Source organism: Pseudochaenichthys georgianus, chromosome 20, assembly GCF_902827115.2.
Source record: "Pseudochaenichthys georgianus chromosome 20, fPseGeo1.2, whole genome shotgun sequence".
Classification (NCBI taxonomy): Eukaryota; Metazoa; Chordata; class Actinopteri; order Perciformes; family Channichthyidae; genus Pseudochaenichthys; species Pseudochaenichthys georgianus.
This window is the reverse complement of record NC_047522.1, coordinates 5949759-5972432: the sequence shown is the minus strand read 5'-3', so window position 1 is coordinate 5972432 and position 22674 is coordinate 5949759. Positions and strand designations below refer to the sequence as shown.

The 22674-nt window shown below is 41.9% G+C and overlaps 1 protein-coding gene across 1 annotated transcript in view; it reads right to left on the bottom strand.

The window, feature by feature from the left end:
• Positions 1–86: 86 nt before the first annotated feature.
• The window catches only part of prkdc (protein kinase, DNA-activated, catalytic subunit), a 28749-nt gene continuing 6161 nt past the window's right edge, over positions 87–22674 (bottom strand). Inside the window, 77 exon segments of the mRNA XM_034108632.1 lie at positions 87–692; positions 867–1006; positions 1277–1465; positions 1566–1767; positions 1855–1926; positions 2051–2131; positions 2355–2447; positions 2700–2920; positions 3009–3076; positions 3168–3378; positions 3469–3612; positions 3703–3790; positions 4113–4324; positions 4495–4655; positions 4791–4980; positions 5090–5283; positions 5679–5853; positions 5940–6093; positions 6165–6267; positions 6453–6501; positions 6503–6562; positions 6701–6925; positions 7307–7495; positions 7633–7771; positions 7842–8053; positions 8323–8502; positions 8952–9083; positions 9205–9320; positions 9499–9702; positions 9787–9961; positions 10061–10271; positions 10408–10506; positions 10720–10893; positions 11316–11465; positions 11575–11699; positions 11860–11971; positions 12182–12316; positions 12630–12663; positions 12666–12707; positions 12710–12777; positions 12973–13045; positions 13048–13092; positions 13095–13116; positions 13265–13380; positions 13505–13610; positions 13612–13650; positions 13811–13851; positions 13854–13926; positions 13928–13959; positions 14038–14100; positions 14177–14210; positions 14212–14247; positions 14362–14372; positions 14375–14522; positions 14524–14530; positions 14629–14657; positions 14659–14797; positions 15427–15633; positions 15777–15904; positions 16054–16221; positions 16349–16453; positions 16599–16787; positions 16905–17108; positions 17227–17385; positions 17571–17703; positions 17837–18045; positions 18139–18365; positions 18495–18725; positions 18810–18943; positions 19027–19129; positions 19474–19568; positions 19656–19882; positions 21099–21206; positions 21463–21615; positions 21722–21885; positions 22027–22114; positions 22489–22598. Coding sequence (XP_033964523.1) covers positions 488–692; positions 867–1006; positions 1277–1465; positions 1566–1767; positions 1855–1926; positions 2051–2131; positions 2355–2447; positions 2700–2920; positions 3009–3076; positions 3168–3378; positions 3469–3612; positions 3703–3790; positions 4113–4324; positions 4495–4655; positions 4791–4980; positions 5090–5283; positions 5679–5853; positions 5940–6093; positions 6165–6267; positions 6453–6501; positions 6503–6562; positions 6701–6925; positions 7307–7495; positions 7633–7771; positions 7842–8053; positions 8323–8502; positions 8952–9083; positions 9205–9320; positions 9499–9702; positions 9787–9961; positions 10061–10271; positions 10408–10506; positions 10720–10893; positions 11316–11465; positions 11575–11699; positions 11860–11971; positions 12182–12316; positions 12630–12663; positions 12666–12707; positions 12710–12777; positions 12973–13045; positions 13048–13092; positions 13095–13116; positions 13265–13380; positions 13505–13610; positions 13612–13650; positions 13811–13851; positions 13854–13926; positions 13928–13959; positions 14038–14100; positions 14177–14210; positions 14212–14247; positions 14362–14372; positions 14375–14522; positions 14524–14530; positions 14629–14657; positions 14659–14797; positions 15427–15633; positions 15777–15904; positions 16054–16221; positions 16349–16453; positions 16599–16787; positions 16905–17108; positions 17227–17385; positions 17571–17703; positions 17837–18045; positions 18139–18365; positions 18495–18725; positions 18810–18943; positions 19027–19129; positions 19474–19568; positions 19656–19882; positions 21099–21206; positions 21463–21615; positions 21722–21885; positions 22027–22114; positions 22489–22598 — 9890 coding nt within the window. The 3' untranslated portion in view covers positions 87–487.

Sequence of the window (22674 nt, the reverse complement as noted above, 5' to 3'; positions counted from 1 at the left end):
TGTATCGTAAAATTCTAAAATATTATGTATTTTCCCAAGTTCACAATATTATAAAAGTTTAAAAATAGACGACCCAAGTGATAGTATCTTTTTTTACATCAGCATCTCACATTTATTTTTTTGATCAAACTGAAGTTACAAGACAGAAATAAAGGATGGTAAAGATTGGTTCTGTTCCAGTAGAATTTAAGTGCAAGGAATTGCCAACATCAACATATGTATGCCCTTATGTTAAAACAAGAATCTTTAATTGTACTATTCTCAAATTACATTACCACACAAACGTTTTGAAATGTTATGAAAGTGGCCAATAATATGCTGATACTGCCAAATCCTTTTCATATTTCAAAAAGTATCTTTCACAGGTACAAAAGACAAAACATTTGACCTTACAAGGATATTCTTTTAAACAATGTTCCCCAATTTCCTTTTCCTACACATTTTCCAAAGTCTGTGCGACTATCCAGCAAGGAGTTGTGAAAACCAATCACATCCATGGTTCCCAGCCCTGCCAAACTCTGCCAAGCACATTTGGGTCCATGGCTTGGTCCAGCAGACAGTCCACCTGCTTCTCCACTGACAAGCCTGCAGCTGGAAGCCGAGCACGGATGTTGTGCTCCTCACTCCCCAGGGCCACAGACTGGAGCCCTGGGAAAGAAGCGTCCTTCTCAAAGCCCAGCTTCAGCTCCTCACTGACAAAAACAAAACAAAATCCAATCAACATGTCCAATTCAAATTATGCCATTTTGAAGGCTCAAAAAATCCTCTGAAACAGATCTTAGATAATAAAATGTAATTCATTTGGTCTTAAATCCTATTAAGTGGTCTAACGTATTGTGATGATTATACTGTATATGATTATATACCTGGTTATAGCAGCTGGATTTGCTCCTTCTAGCTTTCTTCTGGCAAAGTTCACCTTCTGCAGGGGATACCAGTTGATTTCTTTGGTGTTCACGTCTTCTGTCCATGTGCCTCCTTTCTTCAGCTGTTTCAACTCAAAGTTCTGTAAGAGAAACATCATTTGTAGTTCAGTTTGTTAAGTGTGAAGTATTAGAAAAAGGTCTCCATTTCATGTTTGTGTCAAATATTACAACTCTAAAGAGACGATCACCCCACATATTCTGTCTATCACACATTTAAGTTCCCAAACAACCCCAGAGATGATCTCCTATACTAATGCCTTATAATCTGCAGTTCACTTGTTGCACAGTGACAAATCAGAAATGCAATGTTTAATAGGATCTTTTCGAGGGAGGAGTGATTGATTGGTTACCTTCCAGTCCAGCGAGGGCTCCTTGACGAACACATCCATGGTGTTCAGCAAAAGGTCTGGCTCAGCTCTGTAGGCTCGGAGGGAGTGTACCATGATGCTCTGGATCAAACCCGACTCCTTCAATGGTTGCATTAGATTCACAAACTGCCGTGTCAGCCGGAATGGCATGAGCTCAGGCACAGAGAGGAACTGTGAGGAAATACAATTTATTTATAATAGGTCAGGTCACCACTTTGGTACCGACTGAAATATTTCAACATTCATTTGAAATGCAACAAACAAGAATAACCTGTGTGGCTGAACCGAATGCATGACCAAAGTCGATGCCGATCATGCCTCCTGTTTCCATGTTGATCATGAAGTTGGAGAGATGGCGGTCTCCAATACCTAGAATCCAGTGGCTCACACAGAGCAAGGCATGCGAGCTGATGAAGTGTGAGCGCAAGGAAAGAAAGGCCTCAGGGCTGTTGCACATCTTCAGGAAAGCTCTCCTGCGAAATTGAAAAAGAGAAGAAATTGAGTTATGTTGTGAAATGAAGTTATAATGAGAAGTTTTATTTAATACAAATGAAACTTACTTCAGGAGATCACTGGGTACATGCTTCAGCACTTTGGAAAAGTTGTTGACCGTCTCATTACGTGTGGCTTTCCTGACAAAGGATAAATATGCTGGAGATCATGGTTGTCTGGTATTTCAACTTTGACAATACTCAATACAAATTCAGCCAAATCTTTTAAGTTTCAGGATAAAAAATGAACACTCAGGAAACTTACTTGTAAGCTAAACCATATAGTGCTATACCAGTTTTATTTGTACTCATGGTTTGAAGCCATTTATTGTAATCTTTGGCACACCTTTAAAAGAAGAAAGACAATATATGTTTAGTTTAGTGTTATTGTATTTTTATTTTCTTTAGACCTTAAAACCTTAATTACGATATACAGTATCTTGGATCTCAAATTCATAATATTTGATACAAATATATATAATGTGGAAAGTTTAATAGCTCTGAAGATTTAATTTCAACTTAATCACTCAAGACATCTAAGTTATAAGAGTGAAATATAAATACTGTACCTTCCTGCTGTGTCCCGTTCAGCGTCAGTCATTGTGTTGTACAAGAAGTCTTTCAGAGTACAGGTATTCTCCATCCATTCAATGAGGCCAATTCTGTAAAGGCAGTGAGGATGGCAAATTAAACTTCACTGAACAATACTAGTATTATTTCAATTTGTATTAGAAAATATAATCGTTTTTGTATATCTAGACTTTGTGCTGTTTTTAATCTCTTCCTTGCTCGATCCCGCTACCAAAAAACATAAAAACAACCATGATCTAGTCCTACTTCAATTTATGTAAAGATTACATGCATTCAATTCAACTGGAAGAACAGAGTAATGGATAAGCAGAGAAGCCCACTACCTTCTGGTGATGGGAATGACTTGATAGGTGCGCAGCTGCATGCCTCTGTTGGTGCAGGCCGCATCGTGACTCAGCAGAATGTTCATGACAACAAACAGCTGCTCGATGCGCTGGTCCTGGCGAAGGTCCTCTCCACCCTTCACCAGGAAGGGGTGGTCCCGTTCATCATCCCCACGGATGATCAGACGTTTGGGTTTGCGAAGAGAGGACATCACCTTTACCTGCGGGGCATACAATCAAGCTAATGTACTGACCTTAAAAAAGGGTTAGAAAACTATTATTTTACAGTAAATGTCAAAATAAACATACCCTTTCGTCAAAGCCTGTTATTTTTGCATGATACTCTGGCAAAGGTTTGGACCTGCCATCATATTGTCCTATAACGACAGGACAGAAAAACAGCTTTATCAGTCAACAGATTAATCAACACCTACATTTAGAGAGCTCAGATTGCACGTTTAAACTGACCTGGTATCTCTAGCTCATTGTTGAATGTGTCCGCTTTAAATCTACTCAGCAAGGGCGAGTATTCCTTCAGATTCCCTGGTGGGTCATTTTGGAATTGATGCATGGATGATGCGAGTTCCTCCACCTGCCGCACAAAATTCTTCTCTTTCCTCTTCTCAAACAGTTTGCTGCCGTTAGGTCCCAGTAGTTTCTCCACCTCTTTGGAAAATTTCTGTTAAATAAACAAACAAATGACGTTGAATAGTGCATTTGTGTAGAGTAAACACTTTTGCTATACGAAAGGGATCAAAGAAAAACAAACCTTGATGAATCTTGTGCGAAACCTTCCATGACGGCCCATGTCGCGATCCCCGAGGGAAGAGAGCATCTCGTCATACATGTTGGCCATCTGCTTCTTGTCGAAGCTTGGTCTCTCCAATTCATTTTTCACATAGTCCCACCAATCCTGTGTGGGCCAAATGACAACCATCAGGTAAAGACAGGTTAACAACCAGGGGCCGTTTGGTTAATTCATGGTCAAACGTGCACTTATTACCTTAAAAAGCATATCAGGGTTTGTTAGCTGCTGCAGTGCATCCACAACGTTTTTCACAGCTTCTCCTTTATCAAGCATGCTCATGAGCCTGTAACACACACACACACACACACACACACACACACACACACACACACACACACACACACACACACACACACACACACACACACACACACACACACACACACACACACACACACACACACACACACACACACACACACACACACACACACACACACACACACACACACACACACACACACACACACACACACACACACACACACACACACCACACACACAACACACACACACACACACACACACACACACACCACACACACACTATGTATATTAAAGTGTCTTTTTTAATTCTTCCCCAGAATTTCTTTTTGGTAGTTTACCTGTTGACAAATTCCTGCTGCCTGAAGCCTGTAGCAGAGTCCTCAAACTGGTAACACTCTCTGCTGATCATCAGAGCGTAAACCAGTGCCTGAGGGTAGCACTCTGCTATCTGCCCAATGCAGTGCTGCACGGCTACTGCTTCGGGCTTGTCCAGTAGGGCAACCATTTGGCTAATCCAGCCAATCAGCATCCAGCATGGAATAGACATCATCTACACACAGAAACAGATGTTTTAATATGGCTTTACTTCAATTCTGTTTGAAATCATGCAGGAAAAACAACCTTTCTTCACAAATTCAAGATAACAGAGTAAAATGATTGATTTTTAAATGATAATTTTGTTTTCACACAACTTGACATCCCTGGTTTTAAGATTCTTACCTCTTTTGTTATGAGGTCCAGTGTCTCAGAGGGGTACAACTCTATGATCTGCAGCAGACGTGGGAACTTGAGTCGAGCTTCCTCTGAGTTCATCTTCAGTGCTTTCATCATGCTCTCCACGACATGAACAGGCAGCGACAGCAGGTCTGGAAATTGGCTTTCTGTAACAAAACGCAAAAACATTACAAGTTCGATCACTGGGTTACGGTTGCATGAGGGCATGAAAAAACGTAAACAGTAAATAAAGTGTCCTCAGAGTATCCTTTGCAAACCACTAAGCTAGTATTATGTCTCACCAGTATCTTTCTGCTCCTCCTCCTCCCGCAGCAGCTTGTCACAGAAGTTAGCCAAAGCCATGTATGTCTCAATGATGCTGCTGCTCTCCACACAGTCCTGAGTATAGGACTGGAGCTCTTCATCAGCCTTTTCTGGTAGCATCAACACAGCAACTGCAATGCTTTTAGCTGCAGCCCCTCCTTCCACTTTCTGCAGGAAAAACAGTTTTTAGCAAATCATTATTTTTAACATACAACACATTTTTGCACAAGACATACTGTACATTATATGTTTTAAAACATATAAGAAGGATACCTACCTTTGGATCTGCACTGGGCCAAGCATATCCAGAGAGCTGCCGCAATTCTCTCTGCTTCTCAGCTTCAATAGTTCCCAGCACAGAGGGGCTCTTGCTCACAGCTGTTGCCAGGATGTCGAAAGACGTACCCTGGAGTATCTTTTGGAATCTGAATATTTTAGCTGTGGCGCTCTGACAGTCATCCTGAAGGTCCTCTGCAGAAACAAAAGAGCTGACATTAAAATACAGACTTTTCAGCATTTCACAGCAACTTAAGTAAAGTTATACTTGAGTGTCATTGAAATAATCTCAACAATGTCATATGCTGATTACTTTATATGCGTTACTACAACTGACTAACTAACGCACAAACTATAAATAGCGTCAAAAAAGTGTACAACTAAAATAAAAAGTGTCTTTTAGTTTAATGCCTCCAAGGAATGGCCTTACAAACTTGAAATGCTGATATTAATAAGTAGACACCCTGACTTGTTCAATTACTACAATGTTTTAAACAGGAACAAGTGCTAAAAATAAAATGCTTGAATGCTGTTGATTCTCAGTTGTGTTATGGCGAAGAGTTCACACAGGAGTTATTTCCCTTGCTTACCCAGGAGTGGGACAATCTTCAGCACTGTACTGATTTGCTCCACAGGACCCTGGGCCAGGCTGCGTTTATGGTTGTAGCGGCTAAAGCTGTGGACCCACCGCAGCAGCCAGCCTCTGTTTGCTTTGGCCTCTCCGTGAAGTTCCTTCAGCAGCTTGGTGGCCACAGGAAAGTTATTCTGAAAACAACATACATGTTCCAAATTGAGTGTGTGGTAAACACGTGATAGCACAAGAAGAATAACCTCCACAGCTGGTTCCTCACCTGCTTCCACGCGCTGTCGGCCATTTGTAGCTTCATGTTGAACTTGCACTCATTAACTAATGTGTCAATGTCACCTTCTGAGTCGTCCACCTCCATGCTGTCACTGGGAGCGTGGACCCTTAGCTTTTCCCTGATCTTGTCCAAGAAGAAACATCTGAAATGTGGAGATCAAATGTTACACATCATTTGTTTTCTGATCATTTACACAAAATGTTCCTTTCTTACCGAGATGTGATGATATCATCCCATAAGTTAATTGGATCCGCTTTAGCATCAGGGTACCGCTCAGTCCACAGTCGGATGAGCCGCTTTAGGGAGCTCACAGACACTAATGAATGAAAATGAATATGGTATTGAAGAGTGTGGAAGATTGTTTTCAAAGTATGTAACGAGGTCAGCTGTAGTGAGATTATACTACAGGGTATTACTTTGGATTAAATAATAAGCCTGAGGGGTCATTTTTTGGGGGATATTCACAGTTTTTTGAGTTTTAAAAAGGTAGCATCTGCTCACCCTCTTCTCTAATGAACAGTAGGAAGTCCTGGATTTCAGTCAAAGCCTGCCACTGACTGCAGGATGGTCAGCCGACTTTGAGTCAATAGTGTATCCACACTGGAATAGTTCTGTAAGAGGCAAAGACATTGAATGCACTGCCACTTCCAATAATTTTCGATGTATGAATTCTAAATACATGCCACATTATACTGTTCCGTTAAAAACTTTTTGTGTTGCTTTTGAAGTAAGAATGAATAACAGCCGACCTGCATGAAGAGCTGCATGGCGTAGTTGGTGTAGTATTTTGCGCGGTCATAGTCCTCCTGCAGGATGTAGAGTAAGCTGAGCTCTTGGCTGTAATGGCTTTCCAGCAGCTTTTTGCGCTCCTCCACCTTCATGGCTTTGTCGATGAAGGTGAGAAGAGTTTGGTCCGTCTCGCCCAGCTGCAGCTGCTTCAACATGCTGCGGATCATGTGCTGCAGGTACATGTCCTGGCACCAAAGCAAAGATACTATTAAGAAAAGCTGTGGTGCATAGATTTGGTACTCACATATAGTTTACCGACATTGTCTTTGTGCTTTGCATAAACTTAAATGACATCTGAATACCATTGATTTCATAATCCTCTGATTTGCTAAAGAAATCTTTCTTCTTTTGGGGTCAAATGTAACCTTTCATTACCATCGCATAATTGTATTACTAAAAAGGACTAAAGATTCTAAGAGGTGTATCTGTAATGTAGGTTTTAATTTCAAACACTCCCTCGCTGCAATTTAAACAAGAGAAGAAGAATAGCATTTTGGTCAGAGTCCAACTTGCAGGATGTCAACTTCTTGGTACATTCCTTGAATTTGAAAGGTCAGATGTATTACCTGGTAGAGCGGCTCAGACCACATCTTCTCCAGGTTGGGCGGGGAGCTTTCATCTATGTACACAGTGGAGCAGTACTGGAGAGACTTCCACTCAGTCAGATGACTGTAGGCCTCCATTGCAGCGATCTCCCAGAAGTCCTTCTCGGAGTCCGTGGGCTCATCATCACTCCACAGCTCAGTGTTGAGAGCCTGCCAGTATGGAAACAGTGTACACATGATCAATACGTTTCACACACAGCAGGTAATCAAGGTAAAACTGAACCAATCCACGTGCAGAGACATGCTAAATAACCACTCTCGATGTATTGTATTGGGAAAAACTATACCCCATTGTAAAGCTTAACAGCTTCTGCATAGTCATTGTTGGCTTCAGCTTGAAGTGCATCACAGGTGATGGACTTGGTCCCAACTTTGCCACCAAAGATGCCGCGCACAACATCAAAATCCTCCAAGGATCTGTAAAGCCTGGAAAACAAAAAGCATTTTTAGCACTTAACCAAATCACCTAAGACCATTAATTACAACAATGTATTACCTTGCAAGGTGGATCCATTTGTTGGTATCTGGGGGGATTTCTTTGCGTCCTCGGGAGCGCTTGGCAGAAGGCTCTTCGTGGCCCCCCCCGCCCTGCAACAAGCTCTCCTCCAGCAGCAGGATGCCCGACGGCTGCTGGAGGCTCATCAGGCAGGTGGAGCTGATGGCTGCTGGATCCAGCTGATGGAGCTCCTTATGCTGGTGGCACATGTCCTAACAACACAAGCAGGATTTAAACTCAACCCATCAGCTTTCGGCCTTAGGGATGTCGTTTTAGGGTTGACATCGATAATCGAGTTTCAAAATACCTTCAGTATGAGAACTTGCAAGGGAATTTTCTAGCTTTTTTCTCATTGGTCATTAATACAGTGTAATTATTACCAATACATCTTCCATTTTAGCCCTTTAAATGTCATTTTTCAGATTTAAGACTGCCATAAGAGTTAACATATTTAAATGGTTAATTATTCTCAATGTCTTACCTGCACACATGCTATGAATGGAGGGAAGCAGAGGGAGCTTTTGCTCAGGAATGTATTCATGTTGCACCGCAGCTCCTCTTTAATCCTCCCGCTCTCCTCTCTTGGTTTGAGTGTTTCCATTTCTTGAAGGATTCCAGCAAACAGGGAGCTGAACAGCTGCTTGGCTAAAATCGGATCTCTCTGTAGGACCACGCAAAGAAAGGGAAAAGTCAATTAGCTGTGGTTAAAGTTGTTCTTTTTCCGGGCAAGGGCACAGAGACCAGTGTTTCCCCTACCCTGCCCCGCCAAGGGAGCCCCGCGCCCCCCATGAAATTCAAGGTGTTTAAAAAAAAAATATATATATAGCACCAAATTGCAAATAATCTATAACTACTGTCACTTTTTCACATTGAACATGTGCTCTTTTATTAAATAAACTAAACGCTTTCATTTTATGTTGTGAGTTTAGTGTTTTTGACCCTAAGAAACACTGATGCACTAATCAATAACAATAATCCACAGCTCCTCTCTCTGCTCCAGAGGATTTAAAAAATATATATCCCAATGCCACCCCCCCTCCCCCTGCTCAGGCAGCACCCCCTCAAAGCAGTAAACCTAGGGGAAACACTGGAGACCTCTGGCAGTCTAACCTGGGCTAGTGCTTGGAGAGGGGCGATGAGGCTGCTGTACGGGATCTGGACATCTGGAAAGTCTCCCACTCTGTAGTTACGGTAGAGAGTCACCTGAGCCTCTTTTCTTAGCCTCTGATCAGCTTTGTCTTCCTGTAGGACACCAAACAGAACCATTGACGGTTATCGACACTGGCTGTATTAAAATGAGTAGTAGTAGTAAAATGAATTTGTGGTGCCATTCAATCTTCCACAAAGGTTGCAGATTTATTACCTTTTTCTGTCTTTGATGTCGGATCTCTTTTTGTGCAAAATTCAAGCTGACTTTCTCCTGATCCTTGAGAAATCTGCGTCTCAATCTCAGGATGTTATTACGTTGCTCGTTTGCAGCTGTTGACAAAAAAGATTCTCATAAATAGAATTTCTATCAACATAAATAGTCATACTGCACATGAGGTTTTCGACACACAAGTTATTCCAACTTGATTATATGGCCCAATATTTCTATATTAGAACATACTTATGTTACGTATTTAAAAAGGTGGGTTTATCCTTTTAAAAGACTAACCTTGTGTGCGGCTGTCCACCTCATCTGTTGATGCAGTGAGCCGCCTGAGGCCAAATCCTTCTCCTACTGGCCTCCTCGCTGCAGCCTGCCTCTCTGATTTCTTATCAAACACCATCAATGACGACAGAGACTCAGAGCCCAGGGTGTAGTCTGCTACTGTATCCACACTGCTGCCCGTCAGCCAGTTATATGCTGTACGTCGACCTGGGGGAAAATCAATTCAAATATATCTGGTACCTCACATGCCTCGATCATGAGTTCAATACCAGGATATTCAACTGTATGTACCTGCTGTTTGAGTCTGGCTGAACTCCAATGAAGTCTGAGTGGCTCGGACCTTCCCCTTTATGCTTCCAGACTGCGTCGCTGACACACTCTCAGGGATTTGAGAGCTTTGGGTTTCAACAAACATGGGAGTCATTACTGTACTCCTGAAGCGCCAGTTGGAATCAATCACATAGTCCTAGAGAGTGAAAAACCCATCACACTCATCAGTCACAAACAAATTCAATCTTAAGATGGAAATCTTTGAGAGACATGAATGCTGCAGATTTCCACGGACCTGGAAGGTACACTCTGACAGTGGATACTCAAACATGTTTCGTTTGAAGTCGGGACTCTGGCTGGTCGTTTCCAGCAGCAGATTGGTAGCCAGGCTTAAGAAACACTTTTCTATTTGACAGGAGTACAGAGAACCAAGCACTGCCATCATTCGCTCAAGGGTCGCAGTGGGGAGGCGCTTCTCCTGGCTCCAGAAGTTCCGAACATAGAGCCTGAAAACAGAATGGAAGAGGGGTGTTAAAAAAACACTCAATACTGTATGGTGGAGGGTTCAGGACACACTTCTTCTGGGTTATATAAGAAATGATAACATACAATTAAGGCAAGTGAGAAATATTGGGGACTTACTGAAGGCCTTGGTTTTCTTCAGATAGTCCCTGAAGTAAAGTTTCTTTAGCTGCATTCAAGACCTCTACCGAGGTGTTGTCTTCCATGCTCTCTGCATCACTGGACGAATAAGAAAAACAGTATATCATTAAAGACCACATGAACTCTGTGTGTACACCACACACACACAAAGAAGTACAGTAATGCAGTTTAATTAAAGCATAGAGCAATATAACACGAGTCATCATGGAGGATTTGCACATTTGACTAGTTTTGCCACCTGGAATGCATTTGTACCCACATTTAGTTTGAAGCCAAAAAGGCTCACAGTACCTGTAGTTGTCCTGGATCCACATGAGGATGTCATACATCCTCTCTCTGCACACTGGGGAAGGGTGGGACACAAAAGCTGTCACGGCTCCCAGGAGCTCCTGAAGCTCAACTGGACTCAAGCGGGCCGTGATCTTGTGGATGATATCCAGACAAACTCTCTGCCTCGATTCATCCCTGGAGAGATGTGCAGACACAGCAAAAAAGAAATAAAAACCATTCACATTTGTGTCACATCAGCTAAATAAAGGACTCCCTGCATGGTACATCTCTTTGGAGTCTCTGTATTTGATTCTCACAAAGGAACTGGATGTACTGTTTTTGTGTGAAGCCGGTCATTTAAAAAGTATTTAGGTTATTGAGAGAGCTCTGTTAATAAATCATACAAAAACAAATGTCTAAATAAGTGATAACTAAACAAAATGACTGACAACACATTGCTGCCCCGTATGAATACTATACATATTGCCTCCTGTACCGGTTTAAATTCCCAGAATCATTAGAATCACTGAATACTTATAATAATAGGCAATCAGGATTTATTAAAACAGAAAAACAATACACATGCAAATCATGGAGAGCCGTATGGTTAGGATTACCTATGGCTCATCATCTGAATGAAGCCTGTGGTCTTTAGATGAAGAAAGATGTGTGGGATGACATCAGCTCGGCTCAGCACACACTCCAAACAATGAGTCTTTAAGATGCCGTGCAGCTTCGGCAGAAGGGAGAACACAAAGTTGACAAATCTGAAAAAGTTTAAATAAAACTGCAGTTACAAAAAGCCCCAGACAAGTTCGAAAAACGATTTACTTTCAGAGTAAAGGGTTTTGGTACAGATTAGAAATACAAACTCACCGATCCATGAATGGAGGAAAGTGCTTTGACACTTTGTTCAAGCAAATAATGAACTTGTCATCCATGTCTTTTTTCTTCAGATTTGTTATCTTACTTGCAGCAAGACTGAGAAGCTCTTGACGATGCTAAAGAATAAAAAGAGGAGGGATTTATCATCTGCATCAATTGTGAAAGCAATCATTATTTTCCATCTGAGATCTTTGCTATTGAGGTGCTCTGGGCATCTCAGACATCGATGTAAATATAAAGTAACTGTCATTCAACAAAACTCGGAAGGTCTCATACATTGTCCATTTCAGTCATATTCTTCAGGACGAGGCCGATAATTTCAGCAGCAGCTGCGTAGACTTCTTTGTACCTTACAAAGGTAACGTTGTTGGTGAGAGACTCAATGTACCTGAACAAAATACACAGGACAGAAATGGTTAAAAGACACTTTGCAATATGTGAGGTATAACAAACATGTAAACACATTGATTTATTTCATCGAAATGTGCCAGCTACAACTCAAAAGGTAACATTTACAGTATATGAGCAAATGTAATCATGGTTTTGACAGGTGGCACGGTATGCTTATGTTGTCATTTAGCTACACTATTTCTTTTACCCATCATATTCAATTCCACAGGAGGCCTCGTGGGCAGGGAGGTTGTTGGCCAGGATGATTCCCAGCAGCTGAAGTCCAACAGAGTTGTCTTTGCTATTTGGGTCGGTGCCACGAAATCGGTCGTATATCAGACTGCAAGAAAAGAGAAAAAGTCAAGGACTGGTTCAATTATAATTGTTTGAAAAACCAGTATGATGCTGGAACCATACCATAAGTACTACCTGATCTATTGAGACTTTCTGTGAGTTGCCAAATAAAAAAAATCATAAACCAATTTCAACTATATTGATTTTTCAAAGGACATTTCTCGATCTCCTTCGTGCAGAAGCGTGCAACCTTCAGGGCAATGTATAGTTAAACGGTATGTCTGTGTTTTGGACATTTCCACTGAGCCCAGGTGTGTTTCACATGAAATGAACTGTTCAGTAAGTGTGCAAGTTCTCTACCGTGAGGCACATGCAGACAGTCTTTCCAGCACTCTAGAGAGTGCGAATGATCTCAAGATTGTGGCGGAAAACGGGCCTCTGGAGTGGAAACAATGCTTCATCAGGAACTCTAACAGCCGGTTGCAAGGACTTCAATCTCTGGGGTTTACCCTGCGACAACAAAGAATCCTGGTACTAATAATATTAGTAGACTTTTACATGATAATAACATTTAACCAATAGCAAGAAAATAAATGGGAATACTCTCACGAAGTTTAAAAAGTAACATTAAACTCTATAATCATTCTTATACCCTGAAATGACAAAATGTATTAATGATTTATATTAATGTAACACATATGCCACCTTGGGGCTGGCCCAGGCTTTGTCCAAGAGAGCACCGTGACAACAATAGCCACCACCATGAAATGGATCCCCCTCCTCCGTTGTTTCCAGAAACCACGACCTGCAGGAGCGGCCCAACCAGTGTTTGGCGTATGGTCGAAAAACCTGGAAATATCAGCGCAATTTGTCGACAAAACAATAGCGAGCAAAACATTTTCTATGGGGTGTCACAAACGGGTGGATAAAAAAAAACATCATATTTATTTATTTACAAAGAAAGAAAATGAATGGATTTGTATCGAGGGGCATTTACCCTCCTCTGTGTGATGATGAGCTTTGAGATGAAGAGTCTGATATTCAGAGGTGTTGCTGGATTTGAGAGTTTTCCATGTAGAAATTTCATCCATGGAGGAAGTTCATTAGGCATGTGTTCCCTGTGTAATTAGCAAAGGAGAGAGCATTTTCAACCAACACAATAAGTATACACATGATGTGAAGCTGTGCATATGGTTCAGATGGAAATAATAGTTTATTAACGCTTCTTCAGTGCCACTGACCTGTTCAATTTTGGGAGTTATGTTGTTCCTCAGCATGTGTCCAATAAGACCAGTCATGGTCGCCATGCATTCATGCTGATTTAGCTCATCCATTTCTAGATCCCACCATTGCATCCTGGGAAGTATTTGCCTCTTCTGTCTCCTGTCCAAAACCAACAAACTTCCTTATCAACATAAAAAAACAGATTATAATGCAATACGTTTCCCCTCAATCATCTGGGGACAAACTGCCAACACCACTATATAACGACTTACTGGCTGCAATCTGTTTCATAAAAGATAGAACAATCTACAGAACTCACCCTCTTTGCAACGGTGCGTCTCTGCCCTTCTGGGTTCTGGAGCTCAGGGAAAAGCTTTGGACTCCGGTGGAGAAGTCAAACTGACTCATCTCCTCACTAGGCTGCTGTCGCGCACTTGTAAGACTGGGAGGACAGGTACACTGGCGCTTCTGTGGAAGACATACAACTCATGATCAAACACTATCTACTTACGGAGAACAAACTATAATGTTGCAGCAGTAAAATACCTCCGTTCTCCTCGCTCACTTCACTTCGAATCATGACGTATTTCTCTTTCTCTCAAGTGGGACCTGATGATTTTTGTATGTATTAAACCATGAAGGCAACTCAAATAACCAGTGTTGTCAAATGGGTAAAATAAAAAACATACCTCAATTTCAATTGGAAAGTTGTAGGTCCTTTACAATGTCAATGATCTTCTCCAGAATGAACTGATTCTGCACAAGGAAAGAAAAGCCACAATCTTTGAAGTCCTCTAACTACTCAAAGAGAACCGTCTTCCCATGGTATTAGACTACAGTTGAATATATGTATTTAAAGCTGGTTGTTACCTTCTCTGGTTCTCACTGAAGAGGAAGCCATGGTAGAACTTGGGCTCATTGAAGCTGCAGCTGATGACAGCGATGGCACAGTTGTATGTGGCACAGTGATACTGTCTCCTAAGTTTAAGGAGCTGAGTCTCACCAGCCATATTCTCAGTGAATGCTTCAAAAACATGACCTACATGAAATAAAATCAATATTCATCATGTATCCTGGAAGAATTGGTTCATTTTACATCACTGTTATTGTTGATTCTCGAATGGTAAAAAGTGTTACTTGATCAGAGTCTTGGACATCTCATTCCCCCTCCGCTTTGTCTGAGCGACAGTAGGCTTGATTAATGCGGGACTCCTTGGAGTAAACCTCATCTTTGGAAAGGCGGGGGGAATACAGGAGCTCCATCAGCTTGTAGCAGCCGTTCTTCTTCATCAACTGATCTCGAATTCTGTCTCATTTGACTAAAATCAAAACATACGTTTAAAAACCGATTTCAAATGTGATCCTCCGTTCTAAATAGGCTGTGAGGACATAAACATTAACTGCCAAGTTTAAAACACAAGCTTAATGACCAAATATCCTTGGAGAACATCAAAAACAGCCTGAACAGCATTGTTAAAACCTGCTCCAAGATCATCGGCGTGAAACAGAGAGACTTAAATTCCTTCTGTAACCAACAGATTGTGCGGAAAGCAGAGAGCATTCTGAACTCTCCAGGTCGTGTTCTTTCACATGAATTTCGTCTGTTGCCATCAGGGCGTAGATATGCTCTACCTGCTCAAAGGACTAATCGCTTTTCTAAATCATTCATCCCTTCTGCACTCAAACTTTTAAATTCTTGAAAAGGCTTTTAACTTGATTATTTATTTATTATTGTGATGCTTTGAACTATTTATAGTGTAAATTGGAATTATCCACATCTGTGCTCCCGGGTGTATCTGTGTTTTCTTCTTGTATGTTCCTGCCTGTGTTACATGACATAAGCTGCTGCTCATAACCAATTGCCACTTGCGGGATTAATAAAGTTGTTGATTGAAAAACAAGCATTGACAAATATTTGAAAGTTAAGAGGCAAACCTTAGTAAGCGGCTAAGGAGCAAAACTATTATGTCGGAGACGTTTGCCACGAAGAAGTCACTCAGGGCTTTGGTGCCACAGTGAGACGCGAGAGGCAGCAGAACCCTCTCCATCATGGCCTGCAGCACGGAGCTCATCGGCACCTCCCCCTGCTGGATCACCCCGTACACTGTGCACAGCAGCTGCAGCTGCCGCTCACTGCTCGACCTGGTCAGACATGATGAACACAGAATGGACGCAAAATAAGCAACTCCTGTACAACCTAAGGCGACGCTCCTTGTCTGGTCCCATTCCGAAAGTGGGAAGTTGTCTCCCCATCGATGATGAATGGTTGTGAAGGCTTTCCTTACCGCTTTGCAATTCTTTGGAAGCAGGCTTGGAAGGGCTCCTCCATGATGTGTTTTCTATCTCGACACAGAATCCCTGCCATCAGTTTTAGCAGGAGTGGGCTCTGGGAAAGCTCGAGAGCATCCAGCACCTAAAAGACAGAAAGATGTTAAATTGGTGGATCATTCCCGAGCACCAAGTACACCCTGTCTTATATTGTTAAACCACCAAGAGAAACTTGCCACATGAGAGTCTTTGAAAACATAAGAGTCTGCTTAAATAAATCTTTGCTGACTTTACCTTTCGGATACAGTCCATGTAGTTGTTGCGGTGAAGCGAGCCCTTCGCAAACTCATCAGACTGCATGGGGAAGTGGGACACTACCAGAGAGTCAAGAGCTCTCTGCAACTCAGTTAATGGCTCCTCTGGGAGGGTGGTGAAGAAGGGCAACACCAACAGAGCCTGACTCTGAAGAGTTGAGACAATTCAACAACAAAAAACATAATCAGCTCAAACAGAAAAGGTACAAATCTTACAGTTGTTTTTAACAATGCACCACAGTGACTTTAACATATACCCATCCCATTTGCATTACCTTGAGATTCAGAGGCAGAGTCATGTCAACCAGCAGCATAGTGAACGTGGAAAACACCGGTCTGAACGCGTCATGGTTTGTATCAGAGCAGACAGAGGAGTCAATCTGATGAGTGGGAAAACGTTTTCATGAAATCAATTACATTTAGAAAAAATAAGAAAGAATACCGGGTAAGAGAGCATGCTTGTGTTGTTCTTTCCTGGACCTAGGATATTTTTCTCAGGGACTAACAGTATTAACTTCACATTACCTGTAGGAGTTTAGAGAGGAGCAGCAGAGTGGCCGTTTTGCTCTCTGGAGTTGAGGTGTGTCCTTCCCACCAGGACTGCAGACTATTCCATCTTCCCAGCACCTCTTCAACCAGCTGTTTTCCCTGAGTCTTCCTCACAGCGCGCTCTTTAAAGCTGTGGTCCAGCATGCCGTTCAGCAGCACACTCACCTGGTGAAAAATGGAACAGAACAAACAAACTCAAATGCAGAGAAACAATAAATTGTCTATAGTAGAAAGCTTTTCTGAATCTAAGTCAAAATGGGGAAGAACAAATGAATGAGCTACCATGCTGGGGTTGAGAGAGGAAGCTTTCATGAGGCGTGGCACTGTGGTGTTCAGACTTCTCAGCAGCTCAGTGTTGATGGTCATCTGGAAGAGGCTGTAGAAGTACTCGCCGTGTGAGAAGCTCAGGAATCTATTGCTGCGACATCCAGATATTGGCACAGAAAGCATGATGGTGTTCAACAACAAGTCCACCAGTTGCTCACTCTGCAGGGAAACAGTAAGCATGTGTCATTATTGTAGTCACTTGGCTGCAGCTTCAATAACTCAGTGCAAGTAGTTTCAATGTATGACCAAATGTAACCCAAAGACAGGTAGAACTGACCTGTTGACTTAGAGAGAACGAGAGCTGAAGCAGGCTATCCGCCAGCCTCTTGGTATTTATGTCCAAAGATGGAAGTGCCTTCCTGTCCTCACCGGGTGCTATACCTTTATACACTGTCATCAGAAGTCTGGACCCAAGGGATTGGGCATAGGTGGCATCCTTTCACGCCACAAGAAACACAAAGAAAATAAGTGCATGTTCATTAAGTTGAGTTTGAAGAGTGTTTAATGATTATGAAAACAGAATTGCATAGCCGTCTGAAAAACTTGAATAAATGGTGCTGCATGTATAAAGCTAGTTTAATAGTCACATGATAAAATATGAATATGACCCAGGCCAAATACCTGACTGTGCAGGATAGAGCTGAGGAAGTCGGCTTTGAGGATCTGCGTACAGGAAGACAGAACCATCTCCATCTGGTCGTGGCGGCTCACAGTGCTGGACTGGTAGAGGTCTACAGAACATAACTCCTCCACACTAGATACATTACATTTGGAAAGAAAGTAATCCTGGTGTTGATCATTCCAATTTATTTTCAACTTAATCCATCATATTATATATGTATTTCTTGTGTGCCTAAAATAATACTAGTGAAAGATGATCGACATACCTGTTACGGGAGATTTTTACCCGCAAACTGCTTTCAAGACAAGAGCGATAAGGTGAAGCCAGCAGGGCCTTCAGGAGAGGAACACACACTTCTGGTAGGTTCTTCATTACCTCAACATCTGCCATGTTGAAACCGACAGCTGACGGCTCACACACCACAAGCGCAGTCAGCTTAAAGAAATCCGAGACAAAAAGGTCTTGCTCCAGAAGCTGTGAACAAATGAAGGAAATTGTGAGTCAACGAAAGGGAAAATCAAGGTTCTTTTTTTTTTTTTAACATCAGTGATTTAAATTCAGCAACACCTTCCAAAACTCCTGGTCTCCTTTGACAAGAATCATGGTGGTAAACTCCAGCAGGCGGACAGTGATGGTGCACTTGCTGAAGTTGAACTGGTCCACTTCTCTGGGGCTGAAGTGAGAGGTCTTCTTGGCGAGAGGGAAACAGCTCTCCGCCGCTGCCAGTTCTTGAGTTGACAGCTCGGTCACAAAGAAGCGTATCGCTTTAAGAAAACTTGATTTCCCCTCAGAGCCTTGACAGGGAAATTGAAAAAAATACAGTATTTATAGCGTTGTCAACAACAGACATATTATTTAAGTACTTGTAAGATTGTATATGTTGTGCAGTTGATGACAGAGAGAGGGATGTCCTGACGACTTACTAAGCATCTGATGAGGCTTGATGATTTGTAAGTGGATGAAGGTGTTGTAGCAGTCGAGGGCAGCCAACAGCAGGTCCATCCACTGCAGGGTGGCTCTGACACTGAAAGGACCCGTCAGGTCCCTGAGAGTGGGCTGAGAGAGGAGACCTCCACCCTCAAATCGTGGGATCAGGAAGCCTTTGCCATGATCCTTCAGCATGCCATCCACCCACTGAGGTGGAGACTTCTTCCCTAAGTTCAATCATACAAACGTTATGTTTCAAAATTACAATTCTTAAAATAATCACAATTTCTTCATGTGGTAGGATTGCTCACCTGAGAGGAGAGGAATGAACTCATAGAAGAGTTCCATGCATTTGTGGCGGCACTCGGTCTGAGGTCTGCCACATTGCTCCAGAAGCCATAAAAGCACATCAGAGAGGCACAGCTTTCCATCAGGAGGAAAGCCCCTATGTGAATAGAAAGAGGAAAAAAAGATAATGGAACATGTAGTATAATGTACTAGAACGCAGCTTGTACACAGAACACTGACCTTGGGACGCGCGTCTTAGCATTGTGCTGATTGAGACTGGGCGCCTTTTGATTGATGATTCTTTTCAGGTGATCAATGGCAGTGCAACACTGCTGCACTGTACCTGAGGACGGAGGGACAGCCTCAGTGTTTTGCATATTTAAAATTTGTTTTGGTTGATGAATTTGCTTTTAAAAATTCAAATTGCTACATTTATTATTTACTTGTTTATTTGCCTAGGATTTACTTTTGTTTTTGATTAGCTATACTTTAAATGATAATGTTACTGTTAAGTGCTACAGAGCCTTGTTTAACACAACACGAGTGCATAAAAAGGTTCTTAATACCATTCTAAATCCAATTACAAACACGTGTCTTGAAGCAGTTTGCTTCTAAGAAAAAACGCTGCTTTTAAAGCATACATTACTAATTATTGTTCATACATTGCTAAAGTGGTTGATCAATTACCCAAAGATCTCTCATCCGAGTGTGCAAAAGCCAGGCTTTCGACAAATATGACGAGAACTTCAAAGATGAATTGCTCCACCAAGGACTTTTCCTCCCTGGAGGGACACATACACAACAGCAATGAGATGATACAGTACACAATCCGTCATTTGAAAATGTAAAACCAGAAAAAGGTAATGTACCTGAATTGTCTGTAGATACTATTAAATGCCAGGGCTGCACCCAGTCTTTTGAATCCATTGGGGTGGAGAGCCAAGCTGTAGATCCGCTTAAACAAGGACTTCATGTTAGTCGGGCTCCTCTCCTGCTGCTTTGGGGTGGTTTGTTTGATCGACCATTTGACAAACTCCTCAATGCAGCGGCCACAGAAGTCTCTGAGAGTGCTATCCATTGCGTCAACCACACCATCCTGAATACAGAAAACCCAATGTAAGCAAAGGTCTAAGTGTCTTCTTCGGGTTTAGGTAACTTTTACTGATGCACAATTGCCTTTATAGTATATAAACAGGGTTGGGAGGGTTACTTTGTAAATGTAATCAGTTACTGATTACTGATTACATGGCTCTGAAAGTAATCCGAATAGAGTTACAGTTACGTGTCTTAAAAAAGTAATCAGATTACTTTTAGATTACTTTTGGATTACTTTCTTTTTCCATCACAGATGGGTATGTTTTGGTGAACAGGAGACACAAAAAAGCAAAAGGAAACTGAACGTGTTTTTACTGTTTTAATGGCTTATCAAGAGCACAACTGAAACATCACATCTGAAACGATGTAACAACATAATACACTTTTTGGGGATGCAGCTTGGGATGTGAGGAGTGAAGGACACGGCTTAGAACGGGCGTGTCGCCTTCTGTCCTGCCAGTGTTGGCAGGACATGAATTAAAATGTCGAACTCGGACTTCATTTTAAGGACATTTCGGCCAGGGGTGTAGAGCTATATTTGTTTAACCACCGGATCGGCAAAACAGGAGAGTGTGTGCACCAATCTGCCTTGATCTATGAATTAATGTCCGTGACTCACAGTATCTGCTGCCCACAGCTGTTTTATAGAAGGAACACCTGCTTCACTTCATGACATCTCTGCAGCGCCAGGAGGCAGCGGGAGGGTTAACTCTGAGAAGACGAGCGCGCACCGCCTTTCACGCACCGCCTTCACTGTGTATACCTTCAGAAATAATCATTAGTAAGGCTAAAGACTAAAGAGCGACCGCAGGCTGATGTGTTTTAACCACACACACCTATACACACACACACGCGATTTAAACGCAGACTTTTGTTCCTCCATGTTTCGTTGTTATGGTTTCGCTGAGCGAGCGGACCCGCGATTTTTTTTTCAAACGCTTTTTTGGTCCATCTGCGGCGTAATAGGTTTTGTGGGCTGTGATGATTCGGCTGGTACTACTTGAATATTAAATGTTGAGAGGAAATCTTTCCACCAATAATTCCAATAAGTAATCCAAAATGTATTCACTTCAGGTTTACAAAAGTAACTGTAATCAGATTACTCGATTTTCAAATGTAACGCGAGCTGAATACAGTTACTTGATTTTTGTATTCTGATTACGTAACGCCGTTACATGTATTCCGTTACAACCCAACCCTGTATATAAAACACTTACCATAATGGCGTCTAGGACAGCTACTGTATCTTGGCTCTCAAACTTCTTGTTGTTTGTGAACCAATGAATCAGCTGCATTACCAGCGGTTCAAAGAGCTGCCTGGTCACCTGGTGAAGAAATGTCAATTCCCAAACATCACTGGCGACATAATAAAAAATAACAACCCGAGCTCTTCTGTAAGAACCAGGCTCCCTCAATTGCCTTTACGCAATCAGACAGCTTTTTAGGCAGTCATTAATTTGTAAAAAGGTTTAAGGAATACAGCTTGCTTGACAGTATAGTTCATTAAAAGACATTAGTCAAACAAATGTTAATTATATCCTTAAACTCCAACATATTCAAGGGTTTTCTGGGGGAACATACCTGATCGACATCACAGGCTAGCCGCAGCAGCACAGGAAACAGCCTCTTGTGCAGCTTGTACATGGGAGGCAGTTTATTCTCCCCCTCCACCATCTGAGCACTCTTCCCCACCATGTACACCACCAAGCTGTGGAGAAGCTCACAGGCTGCTACCTGCATCACAAGAGAAACTGGATTAAAATAACATCTTATTTTCTGTTTGGTAATTCCTTTGTCATCAAACTAGCTTGTGGGAATTCTTTGATGTTACAGGACACACCTTGGTCTGTCTGTCACTGGTGGACAGAGCCAGTTCACTGATGCGAGGCAGAAAGGGGTCGAGGTAGATGACCGGCTTCATATCGGCGAACGGCACTGCAAAGCTGAGCCGTTTCTCAGAATCCCAGGCGACAAATTTCTTCATCGTTTCCTCCGATGAGACCACTAAATGTACAAAAAAGAGAGGCCAATGATCGACAGAAATAGCAATTGTCTATTTACAGTCAAGTGTTCTCAAATCATCATTCGTGAGGAAATAACAAATGTATAGAGTAAAATATAATGCAATGGCAGGTAAATCCTCACCAGTTACAAGGTTCCTGTTCAGCTTTCCTCCCAGATGACCGAGCAGCTTCACCACCCTGAGCCTCACAATGTCAAGCGGAGCATCTTCCTGCATTAACATAGAATTCATTTCATGTTCACAAGTTCAGTTGTACTCGTATCCATTTCTGTTCTGCATGACGACAAGTCGTTAACTATCATTTGTAATAGTTATAAAGTAATTTAGCTTTATAAGAGGTAAAAATGGAAATTAAACGACTGCAGGAACTCTTAGTAATTGTGGGGGTCTTTAAATTGGACAAAGCATGTTTAACTGTTTCTATTTATGCAGTGAACAAACTACTCCAAGAAATTAAGTAAACAGTAAATGAATCTTGTTATACAACAACTGCAGCCAAATTCTGATGGATTGTAGATAGGCAAAAAAACAAAACAGTCCCTCTGGAATACTAAAAGATGTCTTCCCACTTTCCCGTTCAGTACCATGTTGAGCTGGTTGGATTTTTTCATGAGCCGTGTCAACACGCGTTTGTATCCTTTTTCACTTTTTGAAGACAGAGAAGACATCACCTCCCAGTTGCTCTCATCTTTGTCTAAAGTCAACAAAAATCTGCATTAGACTTTTTGTTTGGCAGATTTCTTTATCTGTTTCACTGAAATAATGGAAAA